At 36.5% G+C, this 24,038-nt stretch overlaps 1 protein-coding gene across 15 annotated transcripts in view; it reads right to left on the reverse strand.

Moving 5' to 3' along the window:
* Window positions 1–978: 978 nt before the first annotated feature.
* Window positions 979–24,038, reverse strand: part of LOC18433018 (Pseudouridine synthase family protein) — a 31,944-nt gene continuing 8,884 nt past the window's right edge. Inside the window, exons 2-12 of one of the 15 annotated variants that reach the window (XR_016056225.1) lie at window positions 14,461–14,621; window positions 10,798–11,408; window positions 7,314–8,045; window positions 6,340–6,417; window positions 4,647–4,805; window positions 4,413–4,460; window positions 4,247–4,327; window positions 3,152–3,265; window positions 2,394–2,495; window positions 2,032–2,137; window positions 979–1,635 (exon numbers count right to left, since the gene is read on the reverse strand). Coding sequence is in view for 10 of the 15 variants with exons in the window: in XM_088867845.1 (XP_088723971.1) it covers window positions 1,267–1,635; window positions 2,032–2,190; window positions 2,394–2,495; window positions 3,152–3,265; window positions 4,247–4,327; window positions 4,413–4,460; window positions 4,647–4,805; window positions 6,340–6,417; window positions 7,314–7,592 (1,389 nt within the window). In the remaining 5 variants the exon portion in view is untranslated. Of the gene's footprint in view, window positions 1,636–2,031; window positions 2,191–2,393; window positions 2,496–3,151; window positions 3,266–4,246; window positions 4,328–4,412; window positions 4,461–4,646; window positions 4,806–6,339; window positions 6,418–7,313; window positions 8,046–10,797; window positions 11,409–14,460; window positions 14,622–24,038 lie in introns of all 15 variants that reach the window. The other 14 variants (XM_088867845.1, XM_088867843.1, XM_088867838.1 and 11 more) reach the window with 14 other exon arrangements.

Below are 24,038 nucleotides of genomic sequence, written 5' to 3' on the forward strand. Positions count from 1 at the left end.
TTTATATTTTTATTAAGTACGCCTCAATAAGATGTACACACGCTTCAAATTTCAAATCATTCCGATTAGTAAAAAAAAACAAAAATTAAAACACTACCGAACAATTGTGGCGGTACGATGAAATTTGGATAGTACTGAGAGTAAGCAAAATCGCTGTTCATTTTTACCTTTAGGCGATTTGTAGTATCTTCCTATATATATATATAAGAAAAAGATGGGATTAGCTCACTAACTCATATGAACATATGAGCCCAATGGTCCAGATTGAATCTGAACTGATCTGACGATCACAGATGTCCGGTAGTGCTTGAAATTTTTTTTTTTTTCTACAAACCACTTGAAGTTTTAAATGTGTGTTCTTTTCATCAATGCGTATCTAATGAAAATATAAAAAACACTATCCCAAATACCCCTCAAACATTTCAAAGGTATTTTGATCAATTTATTTCATATAAAATATTTTTTTGATATTTTTCGAAGATTCACTTATTTTTTATGAACACACGCCTAAAATTTCAAGTGATTTGAATTTGTAGAAAAAAAAAAACTAAAATTCAAACATTATCAGACATCTGTGATCATCAAATTGACCCAAATTCAATATGAGATATTGAGCTTATATGTTCATATAAGCTAATGGGCTAATCCTACTTTTTCTCTTATTTATATATATATCCGCTAATGGGTTAATCCTACTTTTTCTCTTATTTATATATATATCCCTCAAATTGAATAATGATATGCAAGAGGCCTCTCTCTCTCTTGAGTCACTCCTCGAAGTGGAAGAATAACATGCAAGAGGGCAGGCACTCTCTCTCCGGCATGTATCCCAAATAGAAATAGGAGCATACCGTGGGTTTCTCTGAGAAATGAAAAGGTCGACAGATTCGATGGAATATACAAATCCTCGAACAAATTGGCCATGAAATACACAAATCCTCGAACAAATTGCCCAGTCACCCCAGCCTGTCTATGATCTTTGCACTCAAATTGTACAAGTATTAGTAATTATTTCAATATTCTACTATATCTCTCAATACAACAGTCAACAATTTAAAAAAAAAAAAAATCTACTATATCTCAGCCACGCAATAACTAATAAAATAAGAACGCCAATCCAGATTTCTTGACTCTAATGATTGGCAATCCACTCCTAAAACATAATGGATATAAATACAATGCTTCTTTCACGAGAAAATCCAGCCAACCTCTATAGCACCCACAGAGCCACCAAACCTCCTCATGGAGCAACCAAGCCAATCTCTCTCATACCAAGCAAGATGACATAACATTCCAACTGATTTTCATGTGGGAAGGCATTGGCGCAACAAACCTAAGAACATCTTGCTTGCTCTTACACTTCATCGGCTTATTAGCATCTTGCGATTTCTCGAAGTACTTCTCAATATTTGGGATCACTAACTCTCGACAATGGAGGTGTAACAAGGGGACTTTAGAGAGGACGCTCCCCTTTTGAACAGCCAAATTATGGTGTCGTCGCATCTTGTATGGCTTTCCAGTTTCAGGGTCAAAATCGGCTCTAGGCATCTGTTTCCAACACTTGTGAACATACCAACCATATTTGTAGTCTCCAACGATGGGAGTTCCAAGAGCTTCAGCACAGTGAACTCGGAGCTGCAATACAAAGAAAAAAGTAAAGTAAGAGAGAGGACAGAAGTGAGGGAGTCTAGAAAAAAGTAAGAGAGAGGAGAGAAGGGAGGGAGTCTAGAGAGAGACAGAGAAAGAGAGGGTGGGTCAAATAAAGAGTGAGCAATTAAATTAAATACAATGATCCAATTAATAGTAAAAAACAACAATTAATATAGGAAATAAGGCGCTGGCTAAGAAACAGAAAAATGATATTGCCACTAAATCAGTGAGAATGGAAGTTTATGATTTTTCGTTCAATAAGAAAATCTTTAGCATTTCTAGGAAAGAGTGGAGGGGGATTTCACTATCTTTACAATTCTGAGACTTTTGAAAATGCGGATGAAGTCCATGAAGAAATATAAAAGGCAAAACACAATGTACCTGATGCTTACGTCCAGTAAGTGGACACAGCTCAATCCATGAACATCCATTGATTGTAGGCCCCAATACTCGATATTCAGTAATTGCTTCTTGGGCTCCATCTAAGCTGGAATTATAGGCCAATATAAGCCGCTCAGTCTTCCCATCATTCAGAAGAACCTATAATTTATAAGAACTGATAAATCACAATGAAGTTTCAACCAAACCAGCCTCAACAAGAAGTAATTCTTTCAGGGGAACACCAATTACTCAACTAATTACCAGTCAATTATTAGAAATCACCACATAATGACCAATGATATTACATCTTTCACGAGGAAACAAAAAAGAAGAGAGATGAATTTGAAGGTCCATTTGCATACCTTTGAGAGGGGAGCTGAGATGAGACCTTGTTTTTCCTTTGGAGAACCAATGACCAAAGCCCAGTACTTCCTTATTGCTCCTTTACAACGATCACCCGTACTCTAAATCACACAAATTCATTTGCCGATTATTATTATGTAAGAGAAACTCAGATAAGGTTAAACTTCAGTAGCTTCCCCAATTTTTCATAGTGAAACCAAATGCTCATGGATTTTAGAATTTTATAAAAAGTGCAAGAAGTAATGTGCAATGCCGATTATCACTGAGGTTGTCTTTACATGTTTGTCTATGAGGTCCACCATTAAGAGAAAATGCAACATGACAAACCAATAAAACTTCATTTGTTTTAAAGGTTAGATAAAAGAACATTTATGCTTTTTAAGCCACACTTCTATTAAATTGAAAATCCATAAATTCCTCACATGATGGCTTTGCCATTTTCCCAACATTCAAATGTAACAAAAGATGCAACATCCAAATACGAATATAGTAAGAGGAGTCAAAACTCCAACAGCCCAACCAACCATGTGAGTTCAGATATGCATGAAAACAAAGGTCGCTGTATACTTTATTTAAGAAGCTCGCTATTTTTATTTGACAACACAAGATCAAGCATAACATAGAAAAGTTCCTGGAAATACAGGCTTATACAAGAACTCAACCTCACCCAATAACTAATTATAAAAATAAGTAGACAACTAAAGATTTACATCTCAAAGAGATCATCAATTTAAGAATTGGAAGGTGAGTTGTGTACCTCAGAGGTTAGCCCATTACTTCCATAATTAAACAAAGAGCGAAGTCGCTTAAAGCTTTCATCAGTTCTTCCCATCAATATGATACCGCTGCTTTCTCGGTCAAGACGGTGCACCTATCATAGAAAGCCACCAAGATGTTTATTAGATTTTCAACAAAATAAATGCTATTCTTATTGGCAATCATGGAAGGTAGACAAAATAATTCTAAGGCATGCATGTGCGCACTCAATGTTATATTTGAAAACAACCATGAAAAACTGATACTTCTAAATAATTACAAAACAAATCCATGTGCATACACACATAAATGCACCACACATCATGAGACACCCCTTGCCCCCACCCCCACCCTTCTCTCAAGGATGCACTTGCATAAGCGCATGAGCATAAACATGAATGAATGCAAGTACAAGCGAAGAATTTTGTTTAGAAGTACAATATAATTCTATCTTACACCTAAAGCAGATTGATGAGTTAATGAGCCAACTAATTCTCTTCACCTAGGGAATCAATTCAAATATGTCCAATACACCGCATGCGGATGTTGGGTCCAATAAAAAATAGACCCATATATGGAAAGAACCTACTGTTTATAACCAATTACCAGTGTATGATGAGATATCAGGGCACTTGCTACTCATTGCAGCTTTGCCCAGAACATTTGGACCTTTACTGTTGGGATGTTATATTTTATATTCATAGGCCATGACCAAGTTGAAGACACTGTAATACCACATCCCCAATTGGTCTTTCCTCATCAGATTAGGAGTTTATTGGGAGTTCAAGAAGAATGAAATAAAAGCAATTTCAAAAGAGCAAAAGTCAAAAACCTGATTAAAAAAAAGAAAAAAAAATATTCTACATGGTAACTAATAAAAAAAGTGGTTAACTAGTCAAATTATTTGAAAATTAAGTGTTAAATAGTCCCTTTCCCAGGCTCCAACGCAATTTAACTTGCCACATGAAACAGAATTGGATATCCAGGGAATTCTACAGTGATTCCACATCAAACGATGGTAAGAGGAGGTTTCATATGACATGTTTAATATCCAAAATAGAGACAAGGTTGCAGTACAGGAGTTTCAAAAAATTACCAATTTGGGACCCTCATCATAGCCAAATGATAAAGCTGCAGCTGCTAATGCATCCATGCTGTTATGAACTGGTAGATTACCCTGAGCAACATTTCAAGAATCATTCAATTCAATTTTTCACATTCTTAAGGTGTACTTGAAAAATGAAGATGTATCACCTTTTTACCTTAACAGGTAACTTTGGAGGCTTATTCAGCACAATAATAGCAGAATCCTGAAATTTCCGAATGAAAAAGGGAAACAAAAGAACAATTAGGGGAACATAGAAAAAATGCGCAAATAATGGCAAAAACAAAAGAAAGAAGCCACATGAAAATTTAAAACCCAAATCAAATTAAGGGCAATTAATTAACAGTAACAGACTTAAGAATTGAAACTAACTGAAATCAGGACAACATGCCTTGTACATTACAAGCCTCCTTAAGTAATCGATCTCATCTGCATTTGGATGCAAAGTTCCACTTGGTATGGTGTCATATCTCTTCGATATTTTAGACTCACAGATCGAAACAGGTACATAAATCTGTAAACCATTCTTCATAACCTCATTTGCACCAACCTGTAGTATTGCATTGTTCAGTGTTCAATAAACAGGCTAACCTATTCAAATAGCTAGTGTGCAGTACGATTCAAAAAATAAAGAGCAAATTACGAGCACCAATTCCCAACCCCTATAGCCTTTTCTTTTCTTTTTTTCTAAGTTACCCCCCTGTCCGACAATGAAAACACTAGACAGAGGGCTATTCTTTCCATTCCTAGTTCTTTGTTGTCCGGTGTTCGAAATACCGGATATCTACCTCTTTTCTTTGCTGGCAAAATACCCGGCCTCTCTCTCTCAACCCCCCTCTCTCTCTCTACCTGTCCTCTCTCTACCCGTCCTCTCTCTTTCTTTCTCTCTCTCTCTCTCTCTCTCTCTCTCTCTCTCTACCCACCTGGTTTCAGGTTTCACCCTGCTGATGAAGAACTCGGATTCGCCAAGTCCTAAAAAAGGGTGCCCACAAGGTGAAGGTTGATGTCTCAGATTCGTCACAGGACCGAATTGGACATTCTATCCCTCTTGTTAGGTGGCCTTTATATCAACTTCTCAAGACCTATCCTCATCGGGGTATTTGCGGCAGTGCAGAAGGGTATATTTGTGAGCTGTGCAGCAGGGAACTCTAGACCACAGGAGTACTGGGTCACAAACTCAGCACCATGGGTTCTTACCGTGGGCACCAGCGCATTGGATTGGGAACTACAGTCAGATACAAAGCTCGGCAATGGTGAAATAATTGCAGGCCAATCCATCTTCCAGCCAAAAGGATTTAGGCCAACACTACGCAGAGGCAACCTAAGCACGGCTGCGATCTCAGGCAAGGTGGTGGTGTGTGATGAGGTTGGCGGAGTAGGCGATGGGGAAAAGGGCTATGCCATCAAAAAAAGCTGGTGGTGCAGCCATGATACTTGTGAATATGGAAATTGATTGGTTTGCCATGGGGCTCGAATCTCATATTTTGCATGTATCTAATGTGGACTAATATGCAGGCACCAAGATAAAGGCCTACTTGAACTCGACCGGACACCCCGAGGCCGGGATTTTGTTCAAGGGATCAGAGTTCGGGTTTGCAGCCCCTACAGTCGCCATGTTCTTTTCATGAGTTCATCATCAATGGGATGAAACCTGAAACCCGGTGGGTAGAAAGAGAGAGAAAGATAGAGAGAGGTGGGTAGAGAGAGAGAGAGGACGAGTAGAGAGAGAGGGGGAGAGAGAGAGAGAGAGAATGGGGGAAGAGAGAGGCCGGGTATCTTGCCGGCAAAGAAGAGAGGTAGTTGTCCGGTATTTCGAACACCGGACAACAAAGAACTAAGAATGGAAAGAATAGCCTCATATCCGGTGTTTTCATTGCCGGAGAGGGTGACAACTTAGGAAAAAAAAAGGCGGGAAGGGGTGCTCGTAATAATGGGCATATTGGACACCAAATGATAATACACCGCCCCCCCCCACCCCAATATGGTCCGTACATAATTTGCTCAAAAATAAAAAGCTATTGTGCATCAAAGAGATATGGGTCAGATTTATCGAAACAAATTACGACGTAAACCAATATTGTTACCTTCTTTAAAGGATGTATAAACATGCAATGGTGCTTTCCCTCAGAAGGATCGCCATCCTCCAAGCATTCTCTTAGAACCTAAACAAGACAAAGTTCAAGCTCGAACTCATAAGGGACATCTAGTTTTCATCAAAAAAACAAATAGCAACTTATTAGATTAAAACATAATAAATATTATAGGCCTTAAAATGGATGACAGGATTTAAAAAACAACACTGTTAAACCCAACATACTTAAAACAGAAAAGACGGAAATCATGATGGAAATGTGCAAACCAGCACTTGGATTTATTCCAACAACCATTTCATTACTACCCACAATTATGGTAGAGATTTTAAATTCCAAATTAAGATTTGGTCCACAAACAAAATGGATTTTAAGCCCCTCGGTGCACCAGACTCTCGACCAACAAATAGTCAAAATACAAAATTTATGCAAAAAATGGTCCAAGTTCCAGGGATTTCCCAATTAAAAGAGGAACGTTTCCGAAAACCCCAAAGAACTGGATGAACATGTGCCAATATGGACATATTTAAACCAAAATTAGCTGAAATCAGAGGAAATTGAAAATAGCTTTTCACAGAAATCGTTTGATAAAAGAAACAAGTTATGTTTTTGGTTGGTCTTTGTATTTCAGTTTCCAGCAGGGGGTACGGCCTATATTAAGCATTTTAGATTCCACTAACATTACTCCGATTTAAAAATCAAATAAGAAAAGGAGATAATCAAACAAATACTCTAAATATTTTTTAACTTATTGTACTAAGAAATTACTAAATTTAGGGCCCCTGACCTCTCTAAACCACACAATGGGGTTAAACTACAATATCAGAAATTAAAATAAATAAAATTAGGGCAACTGACCGCATCAAACCAAAACTCACAATACATTGTAAACTATGCTAAAAAAAGGTTGAACAATAAGATTATCAGATAAATAGCAAAAGCAGTAAATGATTAAGGAAAAAACTAACCTGACCCCTCTGAAAATGTCTGTAAATAACAAGACTATCAATTTCAGCAAAATAGTGCTTGAGCCAAATAATGGCAGTCACTCGGGCAGCTTCATTATTCTTTCCAGGTAGTGGGCAGCTGTACGAAAAAGGAGGCAAACTCAGGAGCTGCCTGCCCTTCAGTTCTTCATCTTTAGGTCCAAGGCTCGCTATATTGTTATCCACACGAATTACAGGGTTAGATAGCCTAGAGAAGCGCCTGATCGTGGTCTGGAGCAGCTGCCCTAACTTTGTAACCATGGGTACATGGCTTTCTTTTGGGGCTTTCTCATGGACCCTTATAAACCCAGGATATGTCAAACTTGGAATTGAGGAAATTTGAAGTTAGATGCAACTGACTGGATTCTATGCTATACCCCCCCTCTTTTCTCTCTCCTCTCTCTCTCTCTCTCTCTCTCTCTCTCTCTCTCTCTCTTAGATGGACAAGTTGGACTAGTGTCTCTCTCTCATGCACAAATGAAAAACTTGAACATGCAGTAGGTTGGGTTTCTCTCACAAGCACATTTAAACAACATGAAGTCTCTCTCTCTCACTCAGAGATAGTTCTCTCTCTCTCTCTCTCTGACACTTAAATCACATGAAGTCCAACTAGTCATGGAAGGTCTCGGAAAGTGGGCCCATTAGTTCCCAATTGCCACATCATATAAGGCTTCCCTTGGACAATAAAATCACATAGTTGAAGGCGTCAAAGACCTGTATAAGATAATTTTAGATTTCAAAATATTATACTAAGAATTGTTTACTGCATCATGGTTCCAACAAGATGAAACCGAGGTAGTGAACAAGGGACAATTAATAAAAGATTGTGATATGTGGTCAAAATAACAAATTTCTTCACACATTTAAGATGACAAACAAGATGGCTCCAAATAGTAGGAAGAACAAGAAATGCACATAAAGCATTGATACTTTCAATAAACTTAAGTAGACAACTAAAATACAATGAATTAGATGGTTGCCATGCAAAGATTGCAAAAAATAAAGTTAAATTCAAAAAAGAAAGACAATTAACTAGGCAAGCATATAGTCTTTTATTTTGTAACAGTTAATCATCCATCTTTGAAGCAAAAACCACACAAGGGTATGCATCACACTATCAACCTAGTTAAACAAAAAGATTAAAATGAAAGGCTAACAAATTGACCGTTAAATAGTTAAACCGATTCCAGTGACTGGGTTCTACCATTTAAAAGGAACTCTGAAAAATTATTAACCATTCGAACCAGCAAAAAGCTATCCCAATTTGAATAACATTTGCTTCAAATGCATCACAACATAAATTGTGTGCACCAGAATATATAAAAACAATTTTTCAACAGAAAAAAACTAATCCAAATTTCAATCCATCACCATCATCACAAAAAAACACATAATGACAGAATATCGTTCCACATAATCAAAGAAAAAAGAGGTAATTTATATTGGAAAACAAAATAATTGGAATGATGAATTGGATAGTCTTTCTTCAATTCCAAAGACTGATATTCAGAAATTGCAACAAGTTTTCAGGTTTTAGACAGTTTTATGTTTGCCCATGCACGAGAGAGAGAGAGAGAGAGAGATGTATTGGAAAGCCAGGTCTAGCGCTACTAAGGAGTCCACATGGATCAACATGACAAATCTATGGAGTTAAAGTCTAAGCTTAACATAAAAATTGAGCATCCAATGCTGTAGTCACTAAACTTTCTTTGCAAAGTCTTTTATAAAACTATTCACAAGACATGATCATGTTATTCTACTGTAAGTAAAACAACATTTGAAAATGACTCACAATAAAGAGTCACTTTATGCAACTCACTGGCCATGTGCCAACAAGTTTCTGCTCCACAACTCTACAAACTAGAAACTATGAATACCCTGATTATGCATGCCATTAAAAAAGACCATCTGGGTGTCCATGGCCTACACAATTCTCTCACACATGATGCAAATGAAATCATGCACGGAAGGGCCCCAAAGGGCATGGGCATATGTAGCTACTATGGCACATGCAGATCCAATAAAAAAGAGGAAACAAACATATACACTTTTGATAAACATAAGTATCACACATGCCCCCATGATTTCCATGAGATTGAAGATTAAAAGATGTACCTACTTCCCAATAGCACACACTCAGACATATGAAACAGAGTCCCAAAACTCTCACAAAGCCCCAGTCGATCTTAAAATCTATTATATGTAGTAGGAATACGGTATTACTCATTTGAACTCATTTGAACTAGCCAGACTTGGAAACTCTTAGATTCTCAAAATAAGTATCAAGTTATTTACACTTGATCACACAGTATCATTAAAAATTTCCACATTTCTGAAACCACATTTGGTGTTAACAAAAATTTGAACTTCAAAATGCATGCTAAGCCCCACCGAAGAGTACAAATATATGCACCCTAAAGAACAAATGTAGGGAACTATTCCTGGGCATGGCACATCACCAAGTTCTTGTACTTCACAAAATCTACACGTCAGTATAGGCATGCTGAGATTAACCCAACAGCATATAAACACGTGACGAGAAAGAGAACCACAAAAGAACTCGCAAACATGCATGCCATCATCCCAATACAGCACGGTTCTCAAACTAAATATCGATTAAAGCTTTTTTTAAAACCTTTTAGGTATTTTCCACCCCCAAAATTTAGCATCTGAAATTTCATGTTTTTTCCTTTTTCATTTGATTAGAAGAGAAAGAGTTGAATAGAGGGTGGAGTGAGAGCCAACAGACCTCATGCATCTCTCATATCTTCTTTTTATATTAATGAAATATGCGGTGTGAAAATACATACAAATTGGAAATAGGACATATAGGTCCTAATAACTTAAATGGAAACGAATCTTCATACGCCCAGCAATAGTAAGCCTAATTTCCGGTGTCAATGTTTTCAACCACATTAATTCACATGTAATATGTGTCATTGCTCTATACTCAACCTCTGCACCAGATCGAATCACAACATTTAGCTTCTTACTTCTCCATGTAACCAAATTTCCACTAATAAATGTATAATAGCCGGTGGTAGACCGCCTATCAGATGGAGAACCTACTTAATCAGCATCAGAGTAACTCTCAATGGTTAAATGATAATTTGACTGGTGAATCAGACCTCAATCTGGAGCTCCCTTCAGATGCATCACAATTCTATGAACAGCAGCCCAGTGAAAAATCCTAGAGTGTATATAAACCGACTCACTACACTTACTGCAAAACCATATTAGGCCTAGTGATGGTTAGATAAATTAGCCTGCCAATCAGCCTTTCGTACTTTCCTGGATTGTTAACAACTACCCCTTATCAGATAATAATTTTGTATTTGGATCCATATAAGTACCAAGTGGTTTAGCACCTAACGTTCCAGTTTCCGTCAACAAATCAATCAAACACTTTTTTTGATACAAGTTATTACCATGCTTTGATCTAGCGACTTCAATTCCCAAAAAATACCTTAGCTGGCGAAATCCTTTGTCTGAACATATTGTTTTAGATATCTCTTCAAATAATTGATTATTCTTGATCATTGATTGCAATGACAATATCATCAACATATACAACTAAGACAATTATCTTTAAGTCTTGTTTCCAAATAAACACCGAATGATCTGAATTGCTGCATCAAAATCCATATGCCCACAAATCATTCATGTGGGGCCTGCTTCAACCCGTAAACAACTTTCTTCAACTTACTCACCTTGTTTGAATCCCCCTGAGCAACAAACCCAAGCAGTCGCTACATATATATCTCCTCTTGTAAATCACCATTGAAGAAGGCACTCTTCACATCAAGTTGCCGCAGTAGCCATCCCTTGTTTGCTGCTACAAATATAAGTACTCGAACTGAATTAAGTTTAGTAATAAGAGCAAAAGTTTCAGAGCAATCAATGCTAAAGGTTTGGGTGTATCGTTCAGAAAATCTAGCTTTTAATCTCCCGATGGTGCCATAAGGTTGATATTTTACTGCATAAACCCAGTAACACCCAACAGTCCTCTTTTCAACTTGTAACTCAGTAAGCTCCTATGCATCATTCAAGTTCTTGCTTCCATTGCTTTCTTCCATCCTGTATGAGAAAGTGCTTCCTGATAAGACTTAGGAATAGAAATAGATGAAAGAGCTAAAGTAAAACTTTGACAAGATGGAGACAAATTTGTAAAGGTAACATAATGAGGAATAACATGTTGAGCACAAGGCCTTATACATTTATGATGGCAATAGATAGATTATCATCACCAGATACAGAATATGAGTTAGAAGCAGGAAGTGCATCTGTAGCGAAGATGATGATTGAATGGGTAGCTGAGTCCGTGGAGGGTGTCCAACTAGTACTTTCCCTCTCGTGTAAACCTTTATTTATTGGCTGCTCCTAAGGGGCATGATGATGTGTAGAAGAAATAGATTTAGCAGATCTAGGTAACTAAGTGAAGAAGAAGTATCAACAGGAATAGGAAGAGGAGCTCTAGCAGATCAAGAGTTCGAGACTTCTTCCAGAACAAGATAAAAAAAATTTGCATCAAGCATCTAATCCCCTTCTGAAAAAGTACGGAGTATTTTCAAAAAAGATAACATCAGCACAAACAATGAGGAGTTCGAAACTTCTTCCAGACACACAACCCACTTCTGAAAAGTAAGGAGTATTTTCAGAAAAGGTAATATCAGCAAAAAAAAATTTCTTTTGTAAACCAGGATGATATCAACGATAACTTTTCTCGTAGCATGAATACCCTAGGAAAACATAGTTGACAGTTCGAAGAGCCAACTTATCATTACAAGTATCTAACACATGAACAAAGCACACATACCCAAATACCCGATGAGGCACAACAAACAATGGAGTATCAAGAAAGAAAACTGAGTGTGGTGTTTTTCCATTCAAAACCGAAGAGGGCATATGATTAATTTAACATGAGGTCAGCAAGGTACTTTCCCAATAGACTTTTAGAACACATATATTAATTAGAAGTGTATGGGTCATTTCAAGTAAATTTGATTTTTCCTTTCATCAACCCATTTTGTTGAGGAGTATAAGCACAAGAAGTTTAATATAAAATTCCATCTTGAGAAAATAATTTTGAAATTCTCTGAAAAAAATACCTTTAGCATTATTAGAACGTAAAACACACATATTCTTATTGAACTAGGTTTGAATCTCCTTTTGAAAACAATTTAAAAAATGGAGAATATCTTATACTTCTCTTTTATTAAATATAATCCTTTGTGAATAATCGTCAATGAAACTCAAAAAATATCTATGACTAATCATGCTTTGTATTCGAACAGGACCCCAGGTATCGGAATGAAGAACTGTAAGCAGAACAGGTCTTTGTTTGTAAGTTCTAAGACAAAATGACACCTTCTGATGCTTGCCTAACTGATGCAAATTGATGCAAGGAGAAAATAACACCAGAAAAATAATAAAAAAACGTTGAGAGAATATACCCTCTCTTAAAGGTCTGCAAGGGAATCCACCCTAAAATAAGCTCTTCACGAGACCAAATTTTATTAATTCATTCACCACCTTTACAATGAAGGGAAGCGTCCATTTAAATAGGCTAAAAAAAAGAAAAGAAGATAAACAACTGACTTTCCTATTTTATCTCCCTTAACCTATTTTCTCTCATCCCTATCTTCTCTCTCTTAAATTCACGTGCCACCCACGTTTTACCCATTGTTGAAAAGATAAACCCCCACGTTTTAACCTTATCCTATTTATACTCTTAAACTAATCATATTTAACCTTATCCTATTTACATTCCTAAACTAACTAACCCAATCCATAAATATCAACTCACGCACATACTCAATGCCCACCTATCCTTGCGCACCTCCTAATTTAAAAGATAAACTCAAAGAAAATTTAATAATAATAAAATTGTAATTTGAATTTTGAATTTCTTTTTTTCGCTGCATCATTCTCCCGGGGTTGGGAGAAGCTCGACCTCTAGCTTATCAAGATCAAATCTTTTAGGAGCCTTCTCAAAAGTTGGTGATGAAGTCCCACCAAGAGCCTCGATATTTTTCCTTCAATTTCTGTAAGACTCTTTGCCTGCAAATGTGTTCCAAAAGTAATTGTCGACTACGAGCTTGGGTTGATTATTCCTAACTAGAAATAGATCCAACTCCAAAGAAGCACCATATCCAATCGATAAACACTTTTGACCATGAAATTTTGGGAGATCGATTTTAATATCAAAATCTCGTGGTTGCGCTATAGGACGTGGATCAGTCCTGTAAATTTTTTCATTACGCTTGAAATCAACATTCTCGGTTTGTTGTGGAATTACGGGTACAAGATGAATGTGGCTACGAGTACCTTCTTCACTATAAAGATTGTTCTCCAACCGCTGCAACCTCTGATCCAACCGTTGCATCCTCTGATTCATCTCCTGATTCATCTCATGTACTTCAGTTCGAAAATCCTCTAGGGCTTTAGTCAAAATTTCTCCCCAACGATCATCTATAACCGAAGCAGGATTAGCTTGATTTGCTTTTGGTGGCATTGTAAACTATGAACCTAACTTGCTTTGATGCCACTTGATGCAAATTGACGTAGGGAGAAAATAACACCAAAAAAATAATAAAAAAAAGTTAAGAGAATATACCCTCTCTCAAAGGTCTGCAAGGGAATCCACCCCAAAATAATCTCTTCACGAGACCAAATTTTATTAACTCATTCACCACATTTACAATGAAGGAAAACGTCCATTTAAATAGACTACAAAAAGAAAAGAAGATAAACAACTGACTTTCCTATTTTATCTCCCTTAACCTATTTTCTCTCATCCCTATCTTCTCTCTCATAAATTCATGTGCCACCCACGTTTTACCCATTGTTGAAAAGATAAACCCCCACGTTTGAACCTTATCCTATTTATACTCCTAAACTAACCATATTAACCTTATCCTATTTACATTCCTAAACTAACTAACCCAATCCATAAATATCAACTCACGCACAAAGTCAATGCCCGACTATCCCTGCGCTCCTCCTAATTTAAAAGATAAACTCAAAAAAAATTAATAATAATAAAATTGTAATTTGAATTTTGAATTTCTTTTTTTCGTTGCATCACTAACTAACGAGCCTCATACTCTAAAGGAGAGAAAGAACTAACAACTTCAAGCCATTGCGAGAAGGATGGTCCAACTGACAAGGCCATAAGAAGCGATAATCAACAGAGTGAAGAGCAACGCCAATTATGTTAGGACCCAAAGAGTAAAGGCCACTTGACTAATACCAGCCACTAATCGTCTTCCTCATCTTCATCCTTAGATCCTGAAAAATGCAAGAAGAAAGATAAAATATTACGGAGCAATGAAGAGATTTGGTTAATTTATTCACAAACAACAAACTGAAAGGAAACTTTAGAACACATAGCACAGACAAAAGGAAATAGGGTATAATTATACCATCTACAGACACTACACTGATCCACCAACCAAACTAAGAGGAATTAGAAATACACTTATCTAGAGATACAAAAGAAGAGGACTCACCAGTCGTGGTTGGAAGCTCTTGAGTCAATAACCCAAGGAGTTGGTTTCTAAGATGCATGAAGCACGGATGTACCATAGTTAGCAAGGGTGGCAGACTGGCAGTGGAAGAGAAAGGGTGGACAGTAGATTGTTGTACTTGTTTAGCAAGTTTATTATATTCTTCTCCTGTAAGGATAGTAATGTCACCAGCAGAATTTGACTGTTGTTGATGATCTAGATCCATTTAGATAAACATCATCACTCTCAGATGTATAAGTAATGTGATTTGCCTAAGCATGCTTACCAACCTTATCCCAACGCTTACCAATTGTAGGTTTTGTATGCCAACAATGCATACAATTTCGAGTTCCACGACTGCCTCCATCACCTCTACTATGACCTCTTCTTGATTCACGACCATATCCTTCGACTCTGCCTCTATCACCTTTTCCCACAAATGTATTCAATGTCAATCTATTTCTGACTCCTACACTTTAAATGTAACCAGACACATTGTTGAAGGGATGGTAGCTCACTGTTTGCCAAAGTCTGTCCACATACATGATGGTACTTAGGACTAAGACCTAATAAAAATTTGGCAACTATATATTCTTCATTCTGCTTCTTCTGTAATACCCCCATCACTATTACAAGCTAGTACAGATTCAGTTCTTTCTACATACCTCTAGGGGCACTACAGTAGTCACTCACACTCTTATTACTCTGTTGCAATTGAAACATTTTCTCAAATAGTTCATATACGACAGAGAGAGAGACAGAGAGAGAGAGAGAGAGATTCGTATCTGATGCATATGTTTCTTTCGAAGTACCCCGAATTTCTATAGTAGAGTTGAAAAACATCACATTTGCATTTATTTAAGCTTCCATACTACTCCACAACCAAGTCATGATTGTGTAATTCTCTCATCGGCTCTTCATATTTACTATCAGATTGACCAGACTTGTCCTTAGTTAAGTATTGTAATTTCCCCTAGCACCAAGGAGCTTTAACAAATTGAGCCCGTACAACATAATTGGACTCATTTAATTTTGCTGAAGTAATTTGTATTCCGACATGTTCTGGAAGATTGAAGGTTTTGGACTTCATTTCATTAGCGATGAATGTGAGACATAACAAATAAAGGATGCAATCAGGGTCAACAAAATAAAATCACTCACATCAAGCCTAGTGCAAAGCTAGGAACAGCTTAAAAGAGAGAGAGAGAGAGAGAGAGAGAGAGAGAGAGAGAAACAGAGATATCATTCAAATATGAGCATAGTCAATGTAACAATCCTAAAATTTCCAAAAAAAAAAAAAAAAAAAAAAAAGGGAGAAAAGATGCTTTTAAATAGGTGATGGTCTGTTTGAGTATGATGGTCCTTGGGGACCATCACTATTTTCAAAAGTTTTTACTTGGTTTAAACTTTTGCTTGCTGCTTTTGCCTGCTGCTTTTGCCTGCTGCTGGTTGCTGCTTGCCACGTCCTTTAGTGGACGTGGTTTTCGTATGTTAAAAGCAGACTCTTAACGCGACACCTCAGGTATGAGGTAGAACGTAATAAAATAATATAATAATACGTTATAAGAATTTAAATAGGGGAGGTGAGCACTCCCACCCTAGAAAATTTTGAGATCTCTCTCTCTCTCTGGTCGAAACACAGTAAACTCCTCTCTCGAACCGAATTTTTATCGGAAGCTCCCTCTCAAATATTTGTGAGTAAGTGACACCGTCTTCCTGAAAAATAGTCTGTTTTTAATAAATAGTGATATTTCCGTCCAGGATCCTTATTTTATAAGTTTTGTGTGTAAGTGACCCCATTGTCTCGAAAAATAATCCTTTCTTTTTAAAAATGAAATGAAATATTATTTCTGCTTATTATCATGAATTTTAGGCGCGATAAATTTTATGCGCACGTGACCTCATTATCTTGAAAAATAATCTTTTTAATAAAAATTGTGATATTTTATCTATGTTAGAAATTTTGAATGCTGTAAATTAAAAAAATAAATTTATTTATTTTTCTTGTTTATTGTTAGAAATAAATGTGATATTTATGCTTTTAGTAAAATTGTGATATTTCTTTCTACTGTTCTGAATATTTAGATATTGTAAAATTCATGTGCAAATGACTGCCTTATTATTTAAAAAAATTGACATTTTTGCATTTGATTATAGTATTGTTGTGAAATGTTTATTTGTGGATTGATATCCCATAAATTGTGATAATTCCGTATTCTTGAATTTTTATAAGAGTTTTTCTATACATAATAAATTGGCAATTATGCTAGAATGCCTTTACAAACTGCTACCTTTCTAAATTTGAGCCCAAAATATTTGATTGGTTATTTTTGAAATGTTATAGAGAGTGACTGTTATTAATGGTTTAAGTGAAATTCATATTAATGATTTCAGTGATATGTTGAGTACATGATATTGCTGCTTTCGAATGTTTAAAGAGATTTAGAAATAATTTAAGTATGCAAGTGGACTCAAGTGGACTCATCCGGTTCGCCGGTGAGGTATAAGTGAACCTATCTGGGACGCCGGTAGGGATTAAGTGGACTCATCCGGTATGCCGGTGAGGTATAAGTGGACCTGCAGGGATTAAGTGGACTTATCTGGGACGCCGATAGGGATTAAGTGGACCCATCAGGACGCTGATGGGGTATATAGGTGACCTACTTGGGACGAAAGTAGGGTAGTTTGTGAAATCCTTTGAATTATGTACTGCCGTTAAAAGTGTTATAAGCATTTCAATTACTCGGATTATACTTAATTATGCATTTATTGAAAGTGAAACTGTTGATGCATTTCTATTAATAGATCTCATTTTGGAAAATATTGATATCTTTCAATCATGATTATTTTTAGGATTATGATGATCACTTACTGAGTAGCCAAACTCATCAAACTATGGTAAACATTTTTTCAGGATAACTACGGATTCATTTTGAGTGCTAGTCAAGATCAACCTTGGAAGATACTGTTGTTGTGCTAGCTTTCTTTATTTATTTTGTAAGACCTCGCCACTGTAAATTTGTCCTATCAATAGATGTATATATGTTTTGTCTGTCACATCTCAGGAATAACAGTACTGTAAATTCTTGAGGTGTGAGTCAAATTCTCACACTTGAAGAAACTAGGGCAACACTACACCATCCAAATCTGAACATCACCACGTTGCCACTCTTTGAGTAGACTACGGCAACTATACACAGAAAAATTTCGAGAGAGAAAACTATGGCGGAACATCCACGATTGCCCACAAACCTCGAAACTAGGTAACGATTCCTCTATTGATCTCGATCTTTAAATAGGAAACACACAAATAGCAGCATCACCACACTAAACATAGATGCATGGATTTTTGTGCACAAACTAGGAAACAGCCTAGGGTTTAGATCTCAATCTTTAAAGAAGAGATTGCCCATAAACTTCGAAACTAGGCAAAGATTCCTCTATTGATCTCGAGCTTTAAGGAGGAATCAAACAAACAACAGCATCACAATAGTAAACGCAACCCACATGGATTTCTGTGCACAAAACCCTAGGAAACAATATAGGGTTTAGATTGAACAGTCCTAGGAAGAAACATTTTTTTTTAAGCCATACACCCCAAGAATCGATCTTAGGGCTATGGCAAAAACAATGCAAGCAGTAGTAAATAAATCAATAAATAAATAAAGGTAACAAAGATAAAAAGAGCAAGAGGATCAATGCTCTGATACCTTGCTAAAAAGAGAAGGAAAAAGGGTGAGGGGGGTGAGGGAGAGATTGAAAGAGGAGAGAGAGTTGAATAGAGAGTGATCTGAGAGTCCAATATACCTCATGCACCTCTCCCATCTTCTTTTTATACTAATGAAATATGAAAAATGGCAATACTTCCTATACAAACTGAAAATAGGACATATAGAACAACTTAAATGAAAAAGAAATAAAGATAGAAAGACTTTTTAACATATTCTATTAATAGTAACTTAATCAATATAATAAAATACGTACACTAGCTCTGTAAGTTTTTGTAATTAACAGAATCTAAGCTTTTGTAAGCATGGTACAATTGACCCAACAAACACAAACAAATGACGAGGAAGAGATCCACATCAAAGCTCGCACACATGCATCCCATTCAGCCAATACAACATACTTCATAACTAAATATTTATTATATTTTCTTCTAAACCTTTTAGAAGGAGTGCCCTTCCCCTTACTAGCATCCAAAGGTTTTTTATGATCGCTAACAATACTTTATTAATAGAAATAAATACATAAACCAGGATATGAAGGATCGACATTAGAATATTCTGCTTTTATCAGATTCCATGAAGCTTCTCATGCATGATTCGCCTATGTAGTTCTCTTAAAATCTAAGTGTCACTAAGAATACCAAACTTCACCCAACATACAAATCAACCATGAGGAAGGGTGTCACAATAAGGCTAACACACACAACCCAAACAATCAACTGCCTAGATGCCTCCCATATATAATACTTATAATGATTCTCACTAGGTAAATCTGAAAGACGGTAATCCAGCCTTGCCCTAATGGATGAGGAACTTTTGACATTATATACAAAATATGATAATTCCAATTATATAGTCTATCTGAAACAAATATTGCATCCTTGCCCCAGTGGATGACAAACTTTAGACATGGCTTTGTGGTGAATACCTAATACACTATACATTGGAATATTGTAATAATGCATTATAATATATATATATATATATATAATACACAATCAAAACCCATAAAACAGTAGGAGCTGATAAAAAGTAAACTTTAACAATGTCAAACAATTTCACAAGGTCGTTGATAGATGTGTGCCTTTATGGCAAGATCCCCACAAACATTTAGAAGGGGGGAACAAGTGACCACCTCACTTGGCACATACGGCATCCAACAAACAGAAAAGGCAAGGTTTAAGGACTCCACTAATCACTTGACTTAGCTGGGTTGGTCAAATCTCCAACTCGACGTGCTTCTTATCAAGTGCAGTGAGGAAGTACTTTCATAGAATGCTCAATCCAAAATCAAAGTTGACTAGATTTCAGCAATTTCCATGTCAAGTGTAACTAAGTGCACAGGAATTTGGTTAGAAAGCAACTCATAACCCACTGTGCCTAAAGGCATGAACAAAGTAGTTACACATGAATTCGGTTAGAAGGCACCTCATAACCCACTGTGCCTAAAGGCACAAACTAACAGCTTGATCCATCTTTGTATACTATGCTGGTGCATCAAATCACTTTGGCAGATTGCAAATTCATATGCTCAAATGCTTTTCAAAAATGCGAGCTGGTCGGAACCACTTGAGTTGCTTGGAACTGGTGAGGTACTGCTATGGGTTCTAGACTCCTTGATTTTGCCCTAGTTCCCACCAATTCTTACCTATGTTTATTTATTTATTTATTTTTATACAAAAGAACCCCAGAAAACTGGCCAGCAGGCTCAGGTGGTTGCAAGCCGGCTTGGAACATGCAGGTGACCGTTTGACCCATCAGTCCTTAAACATTGTGCTTAAACAAGGTAGATTTCTATAACAATATGGGGACATTGGGCAGCTGGAAGCAGGAATCAGAATTGGAGATGTCCGATTCTGAAATCTGAAAGGCTGAAAATTTAGTACAACATAATGGAAAATACTGTGTTCGATTACCGTGTCAAGAAATGTGAGGATTTTAGAAAACTATGTTCGGTTTAAGCTGACATTTTATAAATTTTCATTTTATAAATTACAAGATCTGAAAATTAGCCAATTTAAACCATTCATTAAAGTTCTTGTTAATGAGATGGTAAAGTTTGTTAGATGAATGAGATTTCAAAATCATAGCTCATCCATGGTAGGTCTCGCAAAATGGACAGTTTAAATCACAAAAAACGAAAACATATTTTGGATGGGTTGAGACATCTCTAAGTATTTTAATTTTATTTTTATTTTTTATACATCAGAATAAGCAAAAATTTTGGCTTCTATACTTCTCACGCTCAACCACCTATAAAGATTATAGAAAAAATAATTTAGAAAATTATTATGATTGAAAGACCCTCACAAACAGTTGAGAGCATGCCTGAGTATTTCAATTTGATTTTATTTCCTGTACACTGGATTGAGCTAAAATTTTGGGCATCTATGCTTCTCCGCCTCACGCACTTGTAAAAAATATAAAATACAGTTTGAAAAAATAGAATGACTGAAACACACCTGAAACTCCACCTTATACTTCACCTAAAATGCTATTGATTCATCAGTCAGATCTTGATTAGATGGTCCAGAGCATGTTTGAGTATTTCAATTTTTTTTTGTATATATTGGATGGAGCTGAAATTTTGGGCCTCTATATATCTTAGTAACTCGTACCTATAAAAAATAGGGAAAATATATTAGTATCTCCTATTTTTAAATTTCATTTCTTAAAAAACCCGTGATTTCAAAACTATCTTTCAACCACCCTGGCCACTTAAAACCTATTTTTTAACCAAAACAAATGTGAGAAAGACATGCTCTTTCTAAACCCAATCCCTTCTCTCTCTTCATTTATATACCCTGAACTTCTCTCTTTCTCTCTCTTGGTACGTCTTTCACTCTCTCTCTCTCCTCCCGTGAAAAAAGGCCTATTTTTAGTATTTTGAAATATCACCACCTGTAAATTACCAAAACACATTCTCTCTATCTAGAAATTCTCTCTAGAAATTCACTCTCTCTCTTTCTGATCGTCATTATAAGGCGGGTTTTACCGTCATTGCCCACAAATTCTCTCTCTGTCTCTTTTCTCTACTATCTCAGGTTTTACTGTTATTCTCCTTTTTTCGCCATTTTCAAAGTCTTCTTCGACGATTTTTTATCGCCTCTGTGTTTTTCAGAGGGCTTAACTCCTCATTCTGCAAAGTAAGAGTATGCTTGCTTTACTTTTTTATTTTATGTTCGGATTAATAATTCTAGTTTACAGACAGCGTTTTAAAATGCAAGATGCGGCCCTGATGCAGTGGGGGGGGCGATGCAGCTCGATCCGGCCCGGATGCGGGTGCATCGCGATGATGCGGTCAATAAATGTAAAAGAATTCTAAAAAATCTAAAAAAATAAGTTAATGCATAGAAAAAAATATGAAGGTAATATGTGATAGTAGGTATTTTAGTTTAATGATTAACTTCAAAACTATTAGTTGTCGGAGATTCTGTATCCAGTTATCCACTATCCCCTGATAGAAACTAAAAACTTGAAACCAGCTTCATAAAGCATTCAACAATCAACAACTATCAGCACAAATTTGCACCATAAGCACAACTATAATTAAGCACAACCATCAACAACCATAAGTACAACCATAAGCACAAAATAATGATATTAGATCAAAAGTCAAGCTCAAGAAGAGTTAATAGTTAATAAATAATAACTTAATACAATCATCCATTTTGAGAGCCAATTTTGAAATTTGAACTTCATTTTTTCAAATACCAATCAGACAAGTCATCTTGAGAGTCGTCATGTGCATCATCAATATCATCCTCGATGACCTCCATGTATTCTTCTTCATCAGTCTCCTCTGAGTCAGCTTCCTCCTCGACCTCTGAAGCTAATGTGCGAGTGCGACTAGACCCAGCAGCTCCTCTACTCCTTTGTGCTCTAGTGTTAGATCGATCTTCTTCATTAGCCCCTGTTGCTAGCTCGACATCAAGCCATGCAAAATCCTCACCCTCAAACGTACGCTCTTGTCTTGGATTCATGGTCCACTCATTGTCCACTCACTTATGGAATCACATCAACTTCATATAATTGAATAGGGTTGAGCTTCGTGTGACTTTCATACCTCTCCCTAAGCTGCTTGTTATACCGCACATAAACCAAATCATTCAACTTTTTCTGCTCCAATCTATTTCTTTTTTTTACATGGAGCTATGGTAGAAATTTGAAATCAGATAAATTAGATTTTAGATTAGAAAATTGAAATTCAATAAATAAGGATTAAGGAATTAGGAGTAAAGGACTTACATGCTCAAATGCACTCCAATTGCGCTCACAACCAGATGAGCTACATGTGAGATTCAATACTCGAATAGCGAGACGTTGTAGATTTGGTATCTCGCTTCCATATAATGCCCACCATGCAGCTGTATAATATTTTATAATTTAAAATATAGTTAAAAATTAAGGGTATAAAATAAACAATGGAACTATAAATAAAGTAAGAGACAAGTAAGATTACTTTTGGGCTTTTGGCCTTTATTTGGATCAGTAGTGTCCCTATTTCGAGTGGCAATATCTCTCCCAAAGTTTTCCAAGGCCAAGGCTAACTTGAACTTAATCAATTCATGGCTCTGGATCTCATCCTGGATTCTTTGTCTGGCACCAACCTCTCCAGCACATCTAAGAACCCACCATTTATTACACAATCTGACTCAATGGATGGGTGCTTGTAGTGAAGAGATGGGTTTAGAAAATAACCGGTTGAATGAAGGTGCCTGTGAAGCTGGGTATCCCATCTCCTATCAATAATTTCAAATATAGCCTTGCGCATATTTTCATCATCCTTTAAAACATCTTTTATTTCAATTCTTTCCTTAGTCATTGCCTCATGTATGTAGCCCATGACGGGCTTCGCATCACCATCAACCAGTCAAAGCACTCTCACTAAAGGGCGAGCCACCTCCAATGCAATAATTATTTGACTCCAAAAAGATGTATTCAGAATAATTTTTTCAGCCTTTCTCCCATCCTTAGGCTTTCACCATTTGCTTTGACTCCGTTGCTCTGAAGCAAACATGGTCCTCAAGGCACTTTTTTGCTTGGCTAGGCTTCGAAGAGTGAGAAATAACGTGGCAAATCTAGTGATACCCGGTCTCACTAATTCTCTCTTCTATGTAAAAGACCTCATCATGCTTAGGACTGTGGTGTGATTGTAAATAAATCCAACAACAAACATCACCCCACTAAATAAAGATGTTGTACCCATTTCCTTAAGCATAAGATTAACATAGTGAGCTGCACAAGGAGTCCAAAACATATGCTTCCTTTTCAAAGTCAAGAAATGCCCAGCTGCAGCATAGTTGGCACCATTATCAGTGATCATTTGTACCACATTTTGCTCCCCAACAAAATCAACAACCTCATCCATCAAGCCAGATAAGTATGTACCATCATGTGACTTGTCTGGTGCATCAATAGACTTAACAAAAAAAGTACATGTTGGGCAGTTAACCAAAAAATTAATGAAT

Source organism: Amborella trichopoda, chromosome 5, assembly GCF_054954075.1.
Source record: "Amborella trichopoda isolate Santa Cruz 75 chromosome 5, AtrichopodaSantaCruz75HAP2 v2.0, whole genome shotgun sequence".
Taxonomy (NCBI): domain Eukaryota; kingdom Viridiplantae; phylum Streptophyta; class Magnoliopsida; order Amborellales; family Amborellaceae; genus Amborella; species Amborella trichopoda.